We start from the raw sequence: 22969 nt of genomic DNA, 5'->3' as shown, positions 1-22969 counted from the left end.
TGAGGGTCACACTCCTCGTGTTCTGCCTCATCCTATATCCTGTTCAATCCAACACCAACTATGAATTGTGTCACAACACTGGAGGAACAAAATAGACCTTTTAGTCGGCCCCAAAGGCTCCTGCAAGAAGAAAACACCTTTCCCGCTGTGGATTCTGCATCCAAATGTATGCATTTAATGCATTATCCCTTTTCTTCACAGCACTCACGGGGATTCCCTTTTCAACGTGTTGTTTCTCCTCCATCCTTTCCAGGGCGATTATTTCTTATTCTTCTCTATATATTATTTTGTCCATAGTTGTTTGAATAGGTTTAGTCCACTCAACTAAGCCATTCTGTGTGTCCATCTCTAACCCACTGACCTCCAATAAGAAGAAATTGATATTTATGTTCAGGTAAACACTCCTAGAAATTGAAAAGCATCAGGACCAACGACAATCTCAATGCCATGGTCAACCAGGGCCGATTTCCAAATCAAGAGCCCATTTTTAATTCATTAAACATAGTATTGAGAGTTTGTTTTGAAAAAGAACATGGGGCAGGTCCAACCGAGCTCTTTCCATGCACCAGAACCTATAAGGTCCTTTCCATTGACCAACGTGTGACCACACCAAGAAAAGGGATCATGTTGGAGACATTATTTCCCATAGAGTCCTCTCTGCAGCTCTTATATCCCTTAATTAATTAATTATGAACTGATACCTGTGTCAGATTGCTTGACTTCACCCTACTCTTGCTACTATAAACCACATTGGTTATTACCTTCTGAAGTTGCCATTTTATAACCTCAGAAGAGCAAAACGTTCGCAGTTTCTCTTTCTAGATGGTGACAGTTTTCTCACTCAAGACTCAGCCTGATAATAAGTGGTGAAATACCCGAATGCTCCACTACATGAATGCACTTGGAGCTTCCCTCCACAAATCCCAGCGGGAAGAGCAGTGTAAAGCCTTACGCGACATTATGTTGTTTTACTTCTACCCAGTCAAACACAGCTAAAACCTCCTTTCTCTTTTCCTTCCCTTCCAAGGTCGATCACACCAATGTTACAAGAACCAGCTTCTTTGCAAACCTACATGTCCATTTTCTCCCGTCCTGCTTTAAACAATCCATCTTTACCTCTTGCTTAATCCCACGAACCCAGCCAATCACCTCAAGCATTTCCCACCTGATTATATATCTACTTAACCACAAAAATCCTCTTGGAATAAGTGGACAATCACAGCGCCCTTTTCCCAAGCATTTTAACCCTTTCTTTCCTTTACACTTTTGCAATATTTCCAGCTGTGTTTTTATTACTTTCGCCACTTCTTTGTGAAAGAAACCATCGGAAATAACTATTAACCACTCTGGCATTCTGTCCTCTCTATGATACTTGGTGCGTGCTACACGTTAACTTCCTTAAACGCCTCCTGTCGCATACGTGACCAGAACAAGGGCGTACAGACCCCAGAAATGTATATATGTATATATATTATTTTCCAGATTGACACAGAACTAACTGGTGGGGATTCCTGACCTTGCTCCGCTGAATTCAGCAAGTACGGAGCATGCAATAAAGCAAATGTAGTGGAAAAAACCCTGCTATAGCCAAACCTCCCACCGATTACCCGGCATTCTTCAGAGCAAGAAATCCAAGGCAATGCTTGAGCTGAGATATCAGGCTTAACGCTGGAGGAAATAAAATTCAACTTCTGCAGATATTTAACGGAGTTGTTAACGTACACAGATATATAGTGCACGTACGTGTTAATGACTGCACGCACCAGATAAAGGAGGAAAACGTTTTGCTGTGCTGTTCGACCGCTGATTCTGCCCGTTGCAACGACGCATCGATTCCATCATCCATCCACCTTCACTGCGAACCAAAAGTTTCAGAGGGTAACACAACTATGTTGCTCGTGTTTTGCTGCTTATAAAGTCCTCGTCTTGAAAGCTCCTCCACACCGCGCTCTTACCCTTATTTTCTTGACGAGTTCCGCGGCACAGGCCCCGTTGCCACGGCGACGGCCGGGATGCGAGAGTTAAGCGGAATCCTCCATCGAGGATGGATGAGGGAGTTGGAGCAAGGTCAGGTATTTACCGCTGAATACAAATCTGTCACGCCTAATAGATGAAGCTCTTTAGTTTCCGAGCTGCTCGGGCTGCTCCCGCCATCCAAGGAGAAAATAAAAAGACGCTCGAGCATGAATGCCAATCAGCTTGTGCAAGCAACAATGATGTATATACATGTGCCACGGCAGCTGTACCAGGCTTGGCCATGGTTGAAAGGAGAAATTAAATAGGTGTCAATAATTCTAGAAGGGGCAGGATCTAAATCCCCTGAATGCTAAATATATTTTAATAACATTGGACGGTGAAGTGGAGAAGTTATTAAGCCAGGGGGCTCGAGGGGCCTCGACCCGCAGTGCAATGACATGTCGGGGACGTTTAGTGTTGTGCGTAAACCCAAAACTCACAGTAATCCATTGCCCCCAGGGGTGCGGCCAAGAGCTCAGCCCGAAGCTTCGCGGCCAAGGCAGCCAAATCACGGCAAACTCGGCCTTTTTCTGCACAAACCGGCTCCTCCAAAGCGTCGTGCTCGATTCCGGGCCACCCAAAGCCAAACGGGTTGAGCACCGTTCTCTCCTCAGCTTTTCCGAGGACAAAAGCAGCTCCTTGCTTTGGGCAAACGTCCGTCACGGCACAAACCGATTCGTTTCCCTCCGTCCCGCGCTGATTAAGACCAAAAATCAGATTAAGCGACTAAACCTCCGGCTCAGGCGAAGCCTGTTTAGAGGACACCACTCCGACTGTATTTTTCTTGTTTATCTACATGTTTCAACATAAAGCCGGACCTTGCAAGCCAAAGGCAAAGGCTTAATGCGATTTCAGTCCCCAAAGGCATAGGATAACTACAGTAGCGCAAATATACCATATTACCCATGCAACATTAATTTTTATATGGCTTAAACTCCTGTGAAAAAGCTTGGCTTAGAGTTGGCGTTATTAAACCTGCCTTCAACATGCAAGAAAAATACCTTAATTTTGGGGTATCAGCGGGTTGGTTTTGCTCATTTTTATGAGTGTGAGGCAATTACACACAAAGACAAAAATCCCAAAGCCAGCTCCCTAATAAAGCCTTGAAAATATAGTAAGCCAGATATTAATATAATAAGCAACGTAGCCGTTGATATCTAAAAGAGTTGGTTTAATTTTGAGCGACTTCCCATCAGAATAAATCAAGCCAGAAATTGGGATAATTCCTCCTGGTAGGCCGGATATATGTGGTTCATTTTTAAGAAGGTACAGATAAAACACACCTAGAAAATGGTGTATTTTTCATCCCCTCTTGTTATTTTTGGTTTGCTTCTACGTTTGCAAACTGGGTCTTCTCCACCATCTGGTTTAGTGCCTAAATCTCCACGTTGTCTTGGTCTTTCCCCCCTTTCCGAACCTCCGATAATCGCCACGGTTTTCTCTCCGGTCTCTTCAATGACGGCGTCTCCAAAACCGGCGACCAAACTTCATCCCAAGCTTTGGCCAACGGCAACCGGAGGAAACTGTTTCATTTCTCTTGCGAGTTGCTCTGATAGATAATAGAAATTAAGGGTTTATTATAGCATAATCTGGCTTGAAAAACGATCAGATTTGATAGTCACACTCGGGGCAAAGATTCTTCATGTTACACATACGGGCTGTGGGGAAAACAAGGGAATCTTCCCACCTACCGAACACATCGGTGCTGAGGGCAAATCACCGCCATAGAATTAAACACCCTTCTAATTAAGCCATTTCATTCAGCAGGTTCCAGCTGCCTTTCCAGAGAATGTTTTGGCCCACAGCGCTTATTCCCCATCAAAGACAAAACGGGTTTTCATCGGTGCTGTATTCACCGCAAGATGTTTTAACTGACGGCAACTGTGAACAGCTGTTGGTACCTGAAGGAGACTCAGTTTGGGCAGGGAATACCCTGCCAACTGCATCTGGAGTGGAATTGTTGGTATCCCTGAACAGCTTGTGCCATAAATATAAGATTTTGACGGTATTCCCTCCTTTCTCAACAGTTGATGCTACACAAGAGGACCAAATATTAATACATCTATTTTAAGGCCAAAGGAGAGGAATGGAAATGGTTCTTTTCCATCCTTTCTCTTTACCAAAGGGTCTTTTGTTCTGCACGTCAAACTTGATTTTCCTGCAGGTGCTTTAAAAGTTAAAGGAAAACACCTTTCAGCCCCCAAATCCACAGCGGGATTAGGATGTTCCCATGGGATTAAAGGCTCAAATCCCATTAGGTAGGAGACAGCGTCGCCATGTAATAGGGAAATAGGATTATATTGAAGAATTTGCAGCAAGCAGACCCATGAGAAACAGATATCCAAGGGAATAAAGATAATGCGATGAAATGCAAAGAAAAACATTAAACAGGCTGAAGGGATCATATCCTAAACATGAAATTTAAGTGTTTGCTTGCAAATTGGTCACTGTATGGACAAGACTTGTCCTGGTCTATGTCCAGCTCCGCAGGGTTCGTTCCACCCCATCAAACCCTCAAACCTTTGACGGTAGATATGGAAATGGACCCTGATCTCCGCTCCGTTGGCACCAAGTTGTTGACTTGTGCGAATCTCTATTTGTGGTGCTGTAACCGGAGCTGAAAGCAGATGTGGAGGAGGCAAAAAGGACCATTAAATAATCCTCACCTTGCTGTCCCAGCTCTCCACACAACTAAAATTCCGCTCTTTCCTGCCGGAGGGGCCAGCACGTTGAATTTTGACAGCACCAATTTCAGCTCCCCAGGACAGTAAATGGTAAATTTTGACGGCTGCTCACCTTGGCCCTTTATTCCTCAGAGAATCGGGGTGTTTTCTGAGCAAATAATGGCTGGCGGTGCTTCCAAACCACCCCCTCTCCAGCCTAATCTTCCGCAAGGAACAGCAAGGCGAGAACGCTGCTGAATATCAATAGGAGGAAAGCGCATTATAATTACAAATCTGAGTATCCAACGGACGGCTCGAAACCCTGAAATGATGGGCTGCCACCTCATCCCAGCCCCGACACCGATTACAATCACATCGCGCCCAGGCCGCGGTTCGGGGATTCGCCTCCTCGACTTCCAAGAAATCTCTTTGCGCTAAATAATTCATGTTGAAACACGGGGTGGGAAATGATTCCTAAATGGCGGTGGGGGGAATGGGAGAGACGGAAGGGATGGAGGAGAATAGAGAATTCTCCCCCTGTCGCTCAGATAAGACATTTGCATTCCTAGAAGAAACGTGGCTGATTTTCCCTTGGGAGTTTGCACAAGGCGTTTTCTTCTTAATTATTATTTTCCCCCCTTATCGCGCTCTGATCCCACCAATATAAATAAATGTATAAACAGGAGGAAGTCCTAAAAGGTCTGAAGCAACATCAGAACTAAAAGAAAGAAGGGAAAGAAAAGAAAATCATTATATTCCCCCCCAAGTCTGTGCTTGGTGGTGTCAAAAGGCACAAGCGCTGCTTTGATCTTGACATGAGACTTTCTGCTCCTAAACTCGAAACCGAGCTCGCGCCGCATAAGCAATTTGCGGACTCATTACATAAATCCATATTAAAACTAGTTAGTCTATAGCGAACACCACCACAAGGAGAGTCCGGGTGAATTAAATGGGGTTTATCCCAGGTTTGCCACTCCTCTTGTTAATTCTTTCCCAGACGCCTCTTTGGCAACACTGAAAAATCACACAGAACATACAAAACCACCTCACGCTTTCTAATGAAGTTATTTTAATTTTGATAGGCAAATATAATTGAACTGATGCGATCGGTCGGTGTCTCAGTGAGTTACTGGGTAAGAACTTTGTCACACTAACAATTCAGGCCCTGGTCTGTCTGTCTTTATTGTTCCCCCAAGTTCTTCCTTAGAAGGGGTTTAAGGAAAAAAGTTGGAGCCATTTTACATCTTACTCCTAAATGACTGGAACTTGGCCTACAGATATTTCCCCGCAAACAAGGGCAGAAAGATCTCGGCCTCCGGCCAACGCTCGGAGCCTACACGACCATCCAAGAATGACCATAATGTCTCCAACACTTGTCCCATCACCTCTCCTGATACAAAATCCCCTTCCACAGGTGTTGGCGGAATCAATTTTCCCTCAGTTTTCATTTGGTTCCTTTCTTTTCCCCACATTTGAAGGATCAGCTACTTGATTACTATCATCTCTAGCAAAAAACCCCAACCAAATAAATAGACCAAAACCCACCCCACAAACAAACACGAAACAAACACCAAAAAGCCCCAACCAAACCAAAAACCATTCCCATAAAGCCAATAAAATACTCATAGAGTTCCCATATGAAGTCATGACACCAATTATATTCCATGATCGACCTTAAACTCATATTATTACTCTTTTCTGTCTGTTTTTCAAATTATCCTAAATCTATTTCAATCCATAGCTCTGCTGTTGACTGCTGAGGGCATGAGAAGTCCCCAGTTGCCTCAGTTTCCCCCAAGAGCTCCTGATTCACCTGGATTTCTCCCCCTGGTTGTGCAGACCTGCACCTAAACCGCTCGAGCTCCGCGCGGGGCCTGTTCACACATCTCATTGAGGGCACTTGAGTGGTGCCAAGAGACACCCAACCCAAAACCCCAGAGAGATGCACAAACCAAAATCTGAGACATGCTCAATCCAAAATCCAAAAGAGATGCTCAACCCAAACCCAGAGAAATGACCGACGAAAACCCAAGAGAGATGCCCAATGCAAAACCCAAGAGAGATGCCCAACCAAAGCCCAAGAGAAACATCTAACCCAAAACCCGAGAGAGACGCCCAACGCAAAACTCGAGTGAGATACTCAACCCAAAACTCAAGAGAGACGCTCAACCCAAAACCCGAGAGAGACGCTCAACTCAAAACCCGAGAGAGAGACGCTCAAACCAAAACCCAAGAGAGACGCTCAACCCAAAACCCTAGAGAGACACCCAACCCAATACCCAAGAGAGAGACGCTCAAACCAAAACCCAAGAGAGACGCTCAAACCAAAACCCGAGAGAGACGCTCAAACCAAAACCCAAAAAGATACCCAACCAAAACCCAAGAGAGACGCCCAACACAAAACTCGAGAGAGACGCCCAACCCAAAACACGAGGCCAAGGCGGTGATGTCTCCCACATCATGCAGGGATAGAGACCATCCAGGTCCAAGCGCTTCCTACCTCAGACTTGTAAAATCCACAAGAACGCCCTCCTACTTAGGCCAGGACTATTTTTAAACCGTTACAGCTCTTACAGAACAAAGCCACCAATTTTTGTATCTGTATTTTAAGACACAATCAAGCTTCTCAAACTGCCGGAATCTACGAGAGCCCAAAGTTTCCAGCAATGTCCAACGAGAAGCAGAACCAGACGTGATCTCAGGAACCCAACTAATCCCTTCCTACACCCCATGGTTTTAAAATATCCCTGTTATTCCTTGTTCTTAATGACCAACAAAGACGGAAGCTCCAAAATCTCCCATGTTCCCTTGTTGTGCGTCTAACTACAAAAATATTCCGCTGATTTTGCATTTTTGCATACATCTGTTATAAATCCCCACTAAGGTGTCACAATATTATGGCAAAGACCACCGTAAAAGCATAAACCCCAAATTTATTCTTCTTATTATCATGATTATTACTGCTTATGCAGCACAATAAATGGAAACAGTGGCGCATACCAAAAGAATGATATAAATCTCTTGTTTCAACACAAAAATTCCTCATTGCTACTTTGTGACTGCTTTACGAATATTCAAAATATTCCAAATCATGGGGTTTAGTTTGGATTCATTTTAAAGCTAAGCATAAGCAAGATTAATGCGCATGGGTTGGCTTTCCAACCGGCCTAAAATCTGAAGTTTTAATGCAAGTATTAGCTCAGTTTCTTAGCATAGAGATATATTTGCCGCCGCGGCTGGACACGCGATCCCTTCTTCCAATGATCGCTAATAATTAATCTGTCTTTTACCCAATTTGATTATTTCAGGGCTCTATCTGTTCTTCCACCGGCTAGAATAGAACAACCAGTGAATATCTGAGGGATGGATCTGCCAGAAGCCACCGGCACAACGCAAATAACTGTCGGCGAGTCCTTTATGGGAAGATTTTCCTCCGGGATCCCGGTTCCGCGCGTCCATCACTCACCGTCCCGCCGCTCGCTCTTCATTTTCTAGGTGAGCAAATAACAGCTTTGATACAGCTAGAAAAACACGACAGTTTCTCTTGCAGCTGCTGGGCATGTATTTTGCGGTACGTGAGGCCGCAAGGATGTATCGCGGGCTTTATTTCTAGTACTTGCTTCAGCTGAGCGCGTCTAAACTCCGGCGCCCTTTAGCAGAGCTGGAAGTAGAAAGAGAAGCCGGAGATGCTGAGACCTCAAATCCTTCAACGTGGCTCATTTGGTTCGTTGTTTTAAACAAATGACGAGCGTTTAAAGCCGCGTGTTTCCCCTTGTTATAAAACGGTGAGCGATCTCTTCCTAAGACGGCAACATTAAGGTTGTTAAGGGGAAAAGAAGGGAAAAAGGAGGTGAAAAAACGCCAAGTGCCTTTTCCCCGCTGTGTTGGAATCCACGAATGTACTTTGATTTATTGACTAACGCGCCTGTTGCAGCCCATCCACCATCACTTATTTTACTCCAGTCCGTAATGTACTCTTAAGTACCGCGCTCTCCGGTCATAATCTTGGCTAAATAAGCCAGGGATTTTATATTACTCAGGGAGCTCGTTCGGTTTTTAGAGCGGAAGCAACACACATAGTTTGGAGCATCCTCTGGCCACATCTGGAACACTAAAAGTGGGAGCGATTATCTGCGCGAGCTCCCGGCCCCTTCGGCTTTCACTCCTCATTTCGCTATTGTCTAATTCTCATTTAACATTGCAGCCTTGACAAGGGGGAGATTTGGTCTCAATCTCAGCCCATTTATACCAAATTTAATGCCAATTTGTGTGCAGCTGTTTCAGGTCCCGCAGTTAAAGGTGGTGAGTGGTGGGTGGAAATCTACGCGTCCGTGTAACAACAATCAGGCTGATTATACCTTTTTATCTTAATAATACCGCCAGAATTCCCCAGCAGAACATACACAACATATTTAGCCTGCTGAATGCCCCAAATTATTGCAATAAAAACAAGCAAAATCAGTTTTAGGCATCATAAAATAAATAAAAAGTGACTGTTTTACCCTGAGGTAGAGCTTGGGGTAGAAATCACTATTTGGATAAAATCATTATTAATTAAATAAAGGGTTTATTTGACCCAGGAAGCTTAGAAAAGCCTTTGACGTGTCTCCATTTGCGCCCCTTCCACATTAAAGGCTCCAGAAAGGCCTGATAGACATGAACGAGTATATTGAAACTTCCTTGGGCTCTGATACAAACACATGTTGATCGCGGCCACGCAAAATCGAACCGAGGGGCCGATGCTCCCCCCGCCGCTTCATTTGTATTTCGAGCTGCCTTCTGCACCATCTGTGCCCTCCCTTCATCTCCGAGGAACCGCAGCGGCATTGTCTGAAGATCTGATTAAATAGCCAGCAACAAAGTAATCCATCACAAACAAAGGGAAACGGAGACAGTTTACAATGGCATCCCGCAGCTCTTTAGGATCTTTTCTTCCCATTTGCTTCTATTTTAATTTTAATCCAACGCCAAACACAATAAACGCTGACACGGAGCAGAAAATTTACTGAGGGCGATGACAAGTCGGGAGCAGCGCTGAGTTATCCCGGTTCCAGTTGTAAATATAATCCCAGTGCATGAAATGAATATGAGATTGAGGGTTTTTTTGTGCCGGGGAAATTTTGTTTGCAAGTGTCATCTCAAATTCACGTTTAGCGCTAAGGGAAAATAACCTCATCGTCACCTGCGGTGACCGCACGGAGGGAAACGCTCACCTGGTAAGAGCCAGCAAAGAGAAGACGCGACTGAATATCGGCTTTTTGACCCCCAAACCCAATCACCAGGCTCATTTAGGTAATTAGCCCTGCAGGGGGAGCCCAGGCTGAGGGTCATGCTAACAGGAGAAAGGTAATAATGATAATAGTAATAACACTAATAATAATACTACTACTACTAATAATAACAACAACAACAACGATGATAATGATGGTGATGACAATGGCAATGATGACAATGGCGATGACAACAATGTTGACGATGACAACGACGATGAAAATGACAATTACAATGACCATGACGACAATGACGATGACAATTACAACGACGATGACAATGATGACAATTACAATGATGATGACGACGACAATGTTGACGATGACAATTACAATGATGATGATGATAATGACGACAATGACGACAACAATGATGACGATGTTGACAATGACTATTACAATGACAATGATGACAACGATGATGATGACAATTACAATGACGATGACAATTACAATGACGACGACAATTACAATGACAACGACAATTACAATGACAATTACAATGATGATGACGATGACAAGGACAATGACGACAACTCTACAGATGTCACATTTCTCCTCCATTACCCCCCTCCCAGATCTCCCGCTAAGCTGCAGTTTCACGACGTTTCATTCTCCCGTAAAACGGAGAAAATCAAGAGAAAAGGCTTATAAAGAAGATGCTGAATCCCAAAGCAGAAGGAAGAAGAAGGAGGTGATCTAGAAGATGTGCAAAATCCACAACCAAAACAGAGAACAGAGGGAGAAAGCTCAGCCCTGTTCCCATCTCAATTTACCTTTAGTATCTGCATGGAGAGGACCATATCCATCCTTATTTCTTGATCTCCAGCACACCAGATTTTTGGCAAAGCTTTAAAACCGATATTGCACGGAAGCTTTTCCAAGAAATTCTACGGCACACGCTATCAGGTTGGACTATTTGGGGGCTCCCAAGTTTCTGCTCTTCCCAATCCAAATCGAGCCCGACCAACGCTTCAGAGTATTCTGTTCTCATCTTAGCGCCATAATGCACAACCAAGCAGCAAGTGTAACCCGCAGGTCATTAATCATTTACAACCCAGAGGCTTGGAAAGGCTTTTATCCCTATTTTACACACCGTCCAGCTGAAGATGAAGACATCTTTCTCTTACTTAAAACCCCATAAAGCAGTAAACACCCACGACGCTGCACAGCGCGGGCCGTAAAACCAAACACCTATTAATTTTGGAGCAAAATCGCCATCCTTCCGGCACGTAGACACAAACCTGATCTCAACAGTTGGCTGCACTTGATAACTCACCGACAAATGGTTCTTTCTCTTTTATCCTCTTTCCCCGAGACAAATATTCTACGATAGGTTAATATAGAATTATCTACTGCTTATCGACTACTTTGCCCCATCACCTCTCTCATTTATGATCAACTTTTGGTATTTTTAGCAGGATTAAACCCATTGTAGACAGTAAGACGTTGCCCTTGGCTTTTCACATGGGTTTACTCCGAGTAATTTCTAGGACAAGGCCAGAATTTGGATTTGCCAGTGAGTAACATGCTGTTAACTCCAGCCAGCTGGATAAGTAAGAGGGAGTAAAGAACAGTAGCTGCTCATTTGGGATTTTTATGCTAATAGCATTAATTACACCTCTAATTCTCCATGCCCTTTGCATCTTACCCGGCTCCGGGATGATTAGCTGTGCGCTGGCCTGTGCGTTTCCAGCTTCATTTTCAGCTACGCATTGATAAAAACCTTCATCTGACTTTACCAGGCCCAGAATCCGTAAGTTGCTGCCACCCTAGAGAGAAAGGAAGAGAAAAAGCAAGGAAACGGAGAGAATTAATTAGACAAACCCCGGCCAAAGCGAATGTGGATTAGAAAACTGTCGCGGAACAGCTGTTCTGCGAAACGTGGGTCGTTCTATGGCATCTCAACTCCAGGTCACATAGTCCTGGTCCTTGGAGGCCTCGAACCACAGGCCTTTTCATCAGAAGCCTCTTGACATCTCATAGCCTTTATGGTTTATTTTTATTTTATTGCTTTATTTGATTTAAATCTATTTTATTTTGGGGCCTACGGCCCAAGGGCGAACCCACTTCCTCACGCAGGGTCCGTTCCTATTGTATACGGCAGATTAACTCCACCCTGCGTGAAAACCACATTGAAACATCCTTTTCATGGCCGGTAATTAAACGCCATGTTCGTGATCAATATTATTTGTTAGCAAGACAAAAAACGAGACGGCGCTGAATCAAACCGCGTCTTGGTCAAAGCCACATCTTGCGGCCTCGTGACATTTCAGCTACAAGAGGATTAAGATGTTACTTTGGGGTAGGGACCATAACAATTCTCTTGGAAAACTGATAATTCTGGCAAATAAGCCGTATATTTTTAACTCGCTGTGACCGAGCGCTACTATTAAAACCAAAACAAGAGTCATTCTAATAGGTGAAAGGCAGCTAATTACCACGATCTGAAAATAATCGCTAGGGATGACGACTTCGCCGTTCTTGATCCACTCGACCGTCGGAAGCGGCTTCCCCGCCACGGCGCATTCCAACTCGATGTCCGTGCTCTCGTAGGCGTAAAGATTCGATGGGCGAACCAAAAACCACGGGGGGACTGCAAAAAGATGGGGCAAAACAATGAAGGTCGCGGCGAGAGGGCGTAAATTAAGGCTTAGCGTGTAAATCGTTGCGATAAGGCTGAGGAATATTAGACATAAATAGAAAACATATTTGTAATTCAAATTATTCTCTTCAACCCTGAGTTTATTAAAGATTAAATGCTAGGAAAAGCGTTTTTTCTAGAAAATACACATCAAGCTTTTTTTTTGCCAAATGAAAGAATTAAAAGCTCAGTTTAAAAGACATGGAAGATTAATGTATAACAAAATATAGATATAATTCTCCCTAAGTGAATCCACTCCTTCATTTCCAAGGAGAAGACGCCAAGTGCATCCGTAAAACTTCTCGTTGACTCCGGCACGTCCAGGTACAAGAAAACCCCCTGATAAATGGTCCACAATGAGAAATACTTGGAGCAGATACATTTTGACACAACCAAGGACTTTTGACAGGGTTTGCAGATCATCAATAACCAGGAAATCTGTCCCTAGCGATGGGAAGAGGAAATAAACGGAATTAACTTCGCCGCAAATGGATTCTTACACAGCCACCAATTATCTGTTGCCTTGTATTACGCTAATGGGTTCACCGTTTCGCAGGCTGCTATATGATATGCTAATTTAATATCATTTCGGAATTATCGTAATACGAGGGTGATGGAAATTAGCAATTGGAGGAAAAGTGTTAATAACATCTTTCTAATGAGCCCCCCATGCGTTTTGCTGAGAAACACGAGAACCTACAGACATTTCGTCACATTTTAGAAGGAACAATCACCTTGATTTTTAATATCTATAGTTCCAGAATAGATGAATTTTTACCCATCAGCCACAACTTATCACTTATTTTTCTTGTCCAGCTTCAAGAATTTAATGACTTAGAGCAGCTTCTGTTACATAATACTCAATATATCACTGTGGGTTTTTTGCACATCAAACCATAAAGTCTCATTGCGGCTGGAGAACGTAAAGAATTTGCAACGCGTGAACACGTGGTGTAAGCAACCAAATCCATAAGAACAGCATAGCAGACATATAGATAAAATTGTCGCCTTCGAGGCTCACATTTTATCATCTTAAAACTCTTTATTTTTGGCCTTATTGACCATAGTCTCCAACTTTGGGAAGAAATAAAGACTCCTCGAGCTCGTCACCTCTTGGATCGCACCCAATGAGCGGAAGCGCTTTGGAGAAAAACTGAGTTTAATTTAAAATCTGTATATTGTGCATAAAACCAAGCAGATCAAAGCAAGACAGCAAAGTTTGTAAGTCAGCGTTTTCTTCTTTTTTTGCAATATTTGCTGCTTTTCAGCTAAATTAGCTGAACTTAGAGAAGCATTTGGGCCCCTCCAGCGCTGCTCCTGTGCCCCAACTTCTCCATTCCCCTCTCAGATTGATCCCCGTTTATCACATTCTTAATAATTTACCATCCCCAGAAGCTCCTGCTCCAGTTCCCATCAAACCCAACGCGTGCAAATTCAAACTGATGAGCTGCCCTGATTAACTCGGCTGCCTAATTTCCTATCCAAAAGGTTTTGTTACATGCGGCGTTTGGATCGGCGACGTTCCCGACAGGAGGGCGACTGGACTCACTGTAATTTATCCAACCCCCCCGGTATCCACGTAGTTTATAAACCGCAGAATTTTGCAGAGCTCTGGCACAATCACAAACTCCTCAATCTTCATTAGGGTGGTTTATTCCCATGTCACCATGGGCCTGTGATTAATTTATAGACTTATAATTCACAGATTCCTGCCCGTTATTTTGCCTGACGTGCCCCCTCCAGAACGCTGATCCCTCCACAACTAGTTGCTCTTTTCACCCCATTTCTGGCATTTTTCTAGGTAGCTTGATACTCTTTTATAGTTTATATTCAATATACGCCTGAGTGTTGAGTATCATATAAAATCAAGGTATTTAACAACTATAATGCACTCACCAACACCTTTCCTATAATGGGGCAAAGTATGTCCTGTATATTTCCTAAGAACACCATTAAAGCGAATAATTTGCCTAATTACTTTAGTGGAAATGATGCAGGTTTTAAGACACAACAAAGTCAACATAACACCCTAAAAAATCCCGTTGTAACACCTTAAGACTGGAAATAGCTTTGCACGTCTATATATAAAATGTCAAGCGCTATAAATATCCATCCTATAAATATTTGATGTATCAATATATGTCAAGTGCTGCTCTCGAGGTGTTTTTTTCTCCTTGGTACTGAATATTTTAAAGGTTCGCAGATGTGAGGAAGGCTGGGGAGGTGGGTTGCAAAGGAAATCAAAATATATGTTGTGTGCATGTTCCTTCTAATTAAATTGGTTTGAACAAACTACAGAACCTTTTTTTCCCCAAAAAACTTCGCTGATTTACATATATAGATTTATATAGAAGCAATTTCGCAGCATTAGTAAATGCACTATAGTAAATGCACTTGGGGGGTACCAAGGGTGTCATTGCCACATGGTACCACCGGCTCCAAAAAACAAATTCAAATAATATCACAGAATCCCAGAATGTCAGGGGTTGGAAGGGACCTGGTCCATTTATTGCCCAAAGATTGGTTGTAACGAGCATCACGCGGGCGTGAGGCCTAACGAACCGCTCGCCGGCACACGCGGGTGGTTTCGAGGGCCACGCGTTGGGGCGACCTCCCCGCTTTTAGAAATACCGCTTGATCTTGCGACAAGAGCCGACGGTTTTAACGGGGGAGAAGTGTCAGCGTTTCCTAATGCAAAGTGGCTTCTCTTTGCATGTTTGAATATGGAATGTGATTCTCCCGACCCCGGAATGATAAATCCTGTCGGTGAGCGCCCGACCCTGTCAGCCGGTAGAACGGGAAGAATTTCAAACATGTGTACTTCAAGGGTGGCTTTGTCATCTCCGGATTCAAACCTTTTCAACAATCGAATATCCCTTGTGATTTTTAATTCTAACTTGCGCAAATCGAGGATTTCAAATACAATTATAGCGGATAAATCACAGTATCACAAAATCCCAGAATGTCGGGGGTTGGAAGGGCCCTGGAAAGCTCATCCAGCGCAATCCCCCCATGGAGCAGTATACATATACAGTAATTCAGGAACTGTATTATCGCAACAAGTTAAAGAGAAAAGAACTACGAATGGTGTTACGACCCTTTGGAAAGTGTATGAGGCGTAACAAGCTGAAACTCCACTAACGTGTCCTCAAAAAATACTAGATTAAAATAACGATATCTTTATCTCTTCCCACAGCTCTGCATCATTTTAGTCTCGACTCTGCGCCTGACAGACAATGTGATCTCAATAGATCTCCCCTCAAACCAGCCTTGAAGAACGCCAAGAAAAACGAAGCTGTTATTCCATGGAAAACTTCATTCTTCACCTAAACAAAGGTAAAACTTGTCGGGTTTAATGATTTAGATGATTTTCAGGCTTTAGTTCTCAACGCGAAGGTCAACCTGTAACTCCACAACAGTGTAAGATCAGAGTTGCCAAGTGAAAAGAACTGAGCAACCAAAAATTCAACGTCCAAATGCGTCCGTATAGTAAAATACCAGGAGCTGAGCATAGACGGAGGGAAAAGTGCATTGGTAACAAGCTTAAGGAACAATTCAATCCCAGCTTTATAAATAATGAAGATTCTCTAGCATTCCATTCCAAAACAACGGTGAAAAGCCAAATTTAACTTTGCTCCCGTTTCTCTTTGTTTCATGTGCCTTTTCCCTCCAAATTAGCTTTAAAAACTTGCTAATAAATGTTCTTTTCATGGAACGCCCCGATAAGCCCACAAGAGAAAATAAGGTCACCGATATCTGTCAATTTATAACTACCTATAGATTTTATTTTATTGCTGCCTTTATGACTTATAGTAGAGCCAACAGTTATTGACCACGTCCCATCCGCCCCGGGAACAAACGAGCGTTTCATAATTGCGTATTGGGTCAAACCTGATCTTTCCATGCGTTAACGTTCTTTCTGTCAAATCCGCGATAATAGGAACACATGCATCACACAACAGCCTTTCCAAGGGCTAATGTATATAACGTACATATAATGTAAAGCCGCAAAGACTTTTTGATGTCTCAGGAGGCCCTACTTGGTTGGTTTTCTTTCTTTCCCTTCGCGAAGATATCAAGATGCACCAAAACGACTCGACAAGGCGCAATCAGGCTCGATAATTGCAACGAGAACGCTTTGCATTCGGGGATCTCCAAGCGATTTGTAGACATTAAATAATTCACGAGCGTTTTACAGCTAGATACACACACGCCGAGTAAATGACTTGCTCAAGGTCATGTAACGTATCGGTGACAGATAATTAAAAGCCAGTGTAATTAATAGACGTCCCCGCGAGATTTCTGGGGATATAAGACTCCCGTCCCTCTCCGGTTGGAAGAAAAAGCTGCGTCGGCGCGGGATGGATTTCCCGGTTCATTTGGGGACTTTTCCTCTGAAAATCCTTTCCGGGATCTGCAAATTTTGGCCGCGATTGTGGTTACGAAGTGGCGGGACCTTGTTCGCTCCGTCAGCCGCACGGCGGGCACCGCGGCTCGTTGGGTTAACGAGCCGGCGCCCCTCGTTGAAGGTTAAAAGCAACCGCTATAACCTCATCAACAAGAAAACTGGAAAGGCTGAAAACAGATAAACCACAGTGCAAGGCAGAGGAACGCTCTGTGAGTTTATTACCCTCTCTGGAGCAGTCTTGATCTCTAATAAAGGCTTTTTTGTTGCCGTTATATACAATCGCACTCTTTTTTTGCGATGTGGAGGGATATTTTGTGGCTTTATCTGTGGGGAAGGAGCAGGGAGTTACTCCTAAAAGGTGCCTTTAGAAACTTATCCCGGCTGATGCTTTTAATTCAGTAGGAAACGACAATAAAAGCCCCAAGAGGTGCAGGTTACACACAATATCTCACTAGATCCATGCAGAGACTCCACCAGGTCCACACGTGGGTAGATGATGGAGCCCAAAAGAACAAGGAAAACACTTTGTCATTTTGAGTCCCTCCACCACGCTTGGAAATACAAGAAGAAAAATCTATTGAAGTGTAAGAAAAACATATTTGGAAATAAAAACAACTATCGCAGACCCTCTGTATTTTCCTTTCTTTAATTTCATTCTATTAGTCACCAAACTACTACCTGAGAAGGAACGATGACCCCGGTCGATCACGTTTCAAAAGCCGTTATAATATAAATGCACAAGCCGGCTGCTGGAACAACCCAAAATGTACATTAAGCTGTTCATCCACTTGAATATTTGTACGGCCTCAACCTTCATTTTGCCACGCTGCAAATTCTATTGTATATACAGCAGTATATAGAATATTGGATATATTACTGCAGTGTGTTATGATGGTTGTGATACTTTCAGACTCTTTGGTGTATCTGGTAAGTGAATGGGTGGATTTTCTCATCTCATCTCATGGGAATGGAATAAACCCTTTTTAATAAGAGTTTTATGCCCCGACATGTAATTAAGGAAGAATTGGGAACTGCAGGACGATGCTGAGGGGAAAATAAACCCCTCTGCTCAACCTCAGCCTAAAACCAGCTCTTAGTTTAGCCATCAGGCCTGTTAGTGATGTGTAGCTGCCTGCCCATGCCTTGAAATAGATAAATCAAAAGGCATTTCATCTTCCTTGGAGAGACAAAGCCAACAGTGCAAAAGCGTCTAAAAGCTCCATTTAAAGGTTTCAAACCTAAAAGCATCCGCTCAGCAGAATTATTTGGGTTTATTTGGTTACCAGCCCTACCTGCCAAGTGGACGCGAAGCAAAGGCAGAAGATGAATTATGAAGAAGGCTGAGGATGCTCTCGGTGCAGGTCCCGGCTGCTCTGGCATGGAATGACCTTCCTTCTTGGCATTAAAAATCAAACACAGATGGATAAAAAGGACTTGAAGCAGCCCTGGGAGCCCATTACACCATCCCCCTTCTGCTCCACTTGCATTCTGATCAAAGAGAAAGGAATCAACAAGCTCTAATTCGATTAGCGAGCAAAGAAAAAAGAACTCAAATGATTCTCAAGCGATCCAAGGTCACTGAGAATAGAAGCGAGTGAGGTATAGATGCATTGTTTGCCAAAATATACATCAGTTATTCTCTAGATAGCGGCTACGTCACCGACGCCAGGAACCAAATTGTAACTCTTTGTTTGCCATTAATTCCCTCGAAAGGCGCAACTAAAGCTCTTGAAATGGAGAAGAATCACCTTGTCCTGCCGAAATTGCCGTGCAGACTTTGCTCCGACCTTCTTGGCCCAGGTTCCCCCGGTGAAACCACTAAAATAGAGGATAAAACCTGATCTCAAGTAGGAACGTATATTCTGGATCTGCACGTCGCTGCTTCCAAATCTCAATGTTAATGCTCCGCAAATGTAGCTCGAATGGATCGAGTAAATTCAACTACCGTCAGTTCTTTCAACCACCTTAATCTTGGATGCAAAATTAATAATAGTTTAATTGCATTACACCCCTACGTATTAATGGGTTTGCAAGAGCCAAGGGAAGGAGATCGACACCTTTACCAATGGGAAAAACGAAGCACGTGGGTCAGACTTATCAGGAGGGTTTATGTGATGATCTAGTCCGACCTAACCCATAAATCAGAACAGGACTTCCCCGAATTAATCTCTTTTTGAATTGCTGGGTGTATTTTAGGAAACTCATTCATGTCTTCCGAGTGATACAAAAGCCACTGCAGCCCTCGGTGCATCGTTCTACTGATTAATGATTCTCATTTAAGAAAAGAGTATTCACTTGCAGCCTACACTTGTCCTTTTCAACAGTGGATGTTCTTCACATCTCCATCAGGCAGATGTGATTCCTCAGGTTTTCCTTATGTCCAGATGTTCAGCGTTACTCAAGGGTCTAATTTTCCTCAATCCCCAAATTCCATCGATGGTTTTGGCCACCGCATTGTGCTGGGTGGGATGTTCAGCTGCTCAGTAGCCTTGACCCTTCACGGCCTTCCTAGTAAAGTCTAGCCTTGTTAAGCCAGAGTACACATCCACATGCATAACGTTTACCTGTACAAAGCTCCCCTAATTACTCTCCATCAATCACTCCTCATTAATTTATCCGCTCACCAAATAACCTGTGCTCACGTTATGAACTTGGTCAATGCTTTGTTTTCTTTCAGGTCATAAAAATATTATGATATAATATAATATTATAATATATAATATTATACTATATAATATTATGGAGCCCCAAATCACCAAGTTCCTTGGCCTCTCCCAAGCTCCCCTCCCATCTTTTCTGATTCCCTGTATTTCAATAATTAACTAAAAATAAAAAAGGAACATTTCTAATTTATAAATGTTCTTAATCCATTATTTTCCAGCTCTTGAATACAATATATTTAGACAAGTGAATAAAAAATCAGACATTTGAAGTGGTGGCGTTTTTAGACTTTCCTGATGTGCCGTTTCAGTCTTCGGATCCACCACCCACCTTCTCCTCAGGTCACATCAAGTGTGGATCAATCCTTATACATGAAACCACTCCTAAAATACATGCACATAAACATCTACACGCAAGGATGCATTTCCCCCCGTTTAAATTTATATTCTAAATATTATTTATGTGAAACCAAAAGCGACTCCTCAAAATCCCAGCTGCTCATTTCATTATCATTCCCACCCAATATTTCCCTGATGTTTATCTGAGTTATCAGTGTTTTCTCGTGCGACCTACGCGTAGGACGCAGATACCGATACACTAAATAACGGGTTGTGTCGCACGGCGCTGTCACAATCGCACTTTAGCGTTTCCGAATTCCATCGCGTTGCCCTTGGTTATCTCGACCCCTTTATTTTCTCCTCGTACAATCGCCGCAATAATATTAATCACGGCTTATCGCATTTGCAACTTGGGACTTTAAACGCTCTAAATGCCCCAAAGAGCTTTGGGAAGTCCTTGGGTTGACCAGATAAGCTCAGCTTTGTCTCCACGTGTAGAACCAGTGTGCAGTTGAGCCTAGTTCTGCAGGTTCTAACCTATTTTCAGTCCTTCATTTCCACTAACGTCACTGAAATAAATCATCAGATTAAAGTTAAGCCAGCGTTTTGCTGAATTAGGGCCACGTTGCGGAATTTTAGTCTTGCTCAACGGCTCTTCCCTGATCACTAAATCAACGCTCTCCAGTGCGGACACCGGGCTGGTTTGAATGAAAAATTAAACCCGAAACCTTCGCCATGATTTCAAAAAGCATTCACTTGGAATTCAACTTGTCCACATGTAAACCTCATTCTGTCGGATTGGCGCACGTCGCAATAGCATTTTTACGGCTCTCGCGTTCTCAGCAGGTTACAGAAGATCTAAAACTGATAATCCATAAGCCCAAGGTCTTACTGGTCACAAAACTATGACTAGGATTAGTTTTTACTACTTCGAGTAAAGCTCTTGACCCCTGTTTAATAATAAATCTTTCGTGTCCCACTAATTCACGGAGAGTGGGTAAAATTCACTATTGCGTTGAGAGCTTGTGCACAATTTAAGACGGACACCCAGGCTAAACACCAAATTTCATCCTTTGGAATAAACTGTTATTTTTATAGGAATAGCTACCTTGAAAATAGGACTGGAAGGAGCTTCTGGGCTGCTTCTTGTATCCATCATGCGATTGCTCAGCCCTTAATTAACGCACAAGACAAAATTGTCATCTATTTTAAGTAGTACGAATCGCTCTGACAGCTGTCACTCAAGCATTAACACATTTAGACGTGAAATATAAGGAACATAATTTATCCATTTAGGAAGAATTCTTACTCAAGCGTTTCATTTCTCAAGGTAGGAAAACACATTCATATAACTAACTCTGCATATTTAAGCAACTCTTCTACCACCCCTCAACTCCAAAGTGAAGCTCAGCAACACTTTTCTTAAATAGATACTGAAAATCAAGTAGAAGTTGAGACTAAGTTATTTTAACACAACTCCTGAGAGCGCGACTCAGCTCAACATTTAAACCAAGGCTCCGTTTCCTCCGGTAGGTTGTGTTATTTGATGGCCCCAACCCTCTCTGTTCTGCACCTGAATTATCTTGTTTCAACCTTATTTTTTGATATCAAATAAAGCTCCAACGACGGCCTCAAGGATTTTCCCATTACAGCCGCATGTACGTTGGAGCTCGCTTCGTTGCCTCCAGACTTATTTCACATTTATCTGTATTACACTCTATGTTTTCATGTAATTTTCCCAATAATCATGAAGCCTAAAACCTTCTAAATGCACTTGCATTATTTCTCATTAAACACAAAATTGAAATTGATGACGACGCGGGTTCCAAACTGGAGTGGAGAACGTTACAAGCCACCAAAATCTCCTGTATGTACGCGAGACCCTAATTTGGTCTCATTAGGCCAAATCTGATATAATCAGATGTTTAATTACTTCTCTTTCCATGCGTTTTATCGAGTAGACGCAATTATCTATACATATTAAATTTATACGCACAAATTCTCAAGTAAATGACTTACTTTGACGATCTTCTCGGGTAGAATTTCTATTTACAGTTTCCAACACACAATATTTAATTCCACCATGAGTTAATATCGCAAAACTAAACCTAATCTCAACATTTTAGGCCCCTGGCTACACGGGGAATTTAGTAAATGGGTTTAAAGACTTAAAACATCCACATGCTCTGGTCTACCAAAAATAATATAATGAGAAACCAATAGTTTATTCAACATTACAAGAGTTAACTTGTTCTAGTTGTGTTCTCTCACTATAACTTATACCATTTTGTTACTGAAATGTTAACAATATGTACGTATGAATTATAAAAAAGTCATTTTTATATACTGAATTTATTATTCAGAATCACAGCCCCACAGGTGAGGCCGCCCAAGCCTTCTACCCAGGGAATTAGCTGTAAAACATTAATACTAAATCAACTTTAATTATATTTGCATAGATTCAGGAAATAAGGTAGAGAAAAGAATGAAATGTCAACTTGATCAAATATTTGCGCAGGAAAATGTGTTTTAGGCCACTGTTAAGCGACATTTCCCATCTGATCCTCATCCACACAACAGTGAACATTCCGCACTCGCGTCACTTGAAACAAACATTTTGTGACCCCAGCGGATCGCGATGATTTATGGTCACAAAATAACACTTATGCTTTTGTATTTCTAGAAAATTCGCATGTTAATCATCACTTGGACATTTTCCCTCCCACATCTCCCATCAAACTCACTCCCCACCCCTAAGTTAAATCACCGGTTAACACCATTTCTCTTGGGGTACGTTGACCACGGGCAGGTTGACACCCCCCGAACCACCGGGAATCCACGACCTTTAATATATATCATTTACTTTTGAATATCTCATTGCGCATTTTCGGAGCGCAAACATCCGGTGGTGCTCAGTTTTGAGGTAAAATCAATGTCGAGGCCTAAACACCCCGTTGAGGCCTTGACGT

The 22969-nt window shown here is 42.8% G+C and overlaps 1 protein-coding gene across 1 annotated transcript in view; it reads right to left on the bottom strand.

The window, feature by feature from the left end:
* DCC (DCC netrin 1 receptor) overlaps window positions 1-22969 on the bottom strand; it is a gene marked incomplete at both ends in the record, with an annotated part of 255054 nt that overhangs the window by 119976 nt on the left and 112109 nt on the right. The window contains 2 exons of the mRNA XM_080362678.1: window positions 11601-11721; window positions 12391-12545. Of these exons, the coding sequence (XP_080218804.1) occupies window positions 11601-11721; window positions 12391-12545 (276 nt within the window). The remainder of the gene's footprint in view (window positions 1-11600; window positions 11722-12390; window positions 12546-22969) is intronic.

This window comes from Nesoenas mayeri (genome assembly GCF_963082525.1).
Source record: "Nesoenas mayeri genome assembly, chromosome: Z".
Lineage (NCBI taxonomy): Eukaryota > Metazoa > Chordata > Aves > Columbiformes > Columbidae > Nesoenas > Nesoenas mayeri.
Note: the sequence above shows the minus strand (reverse complement) of the source record. Positions and strands in the feature narration are given on the sequence as shown.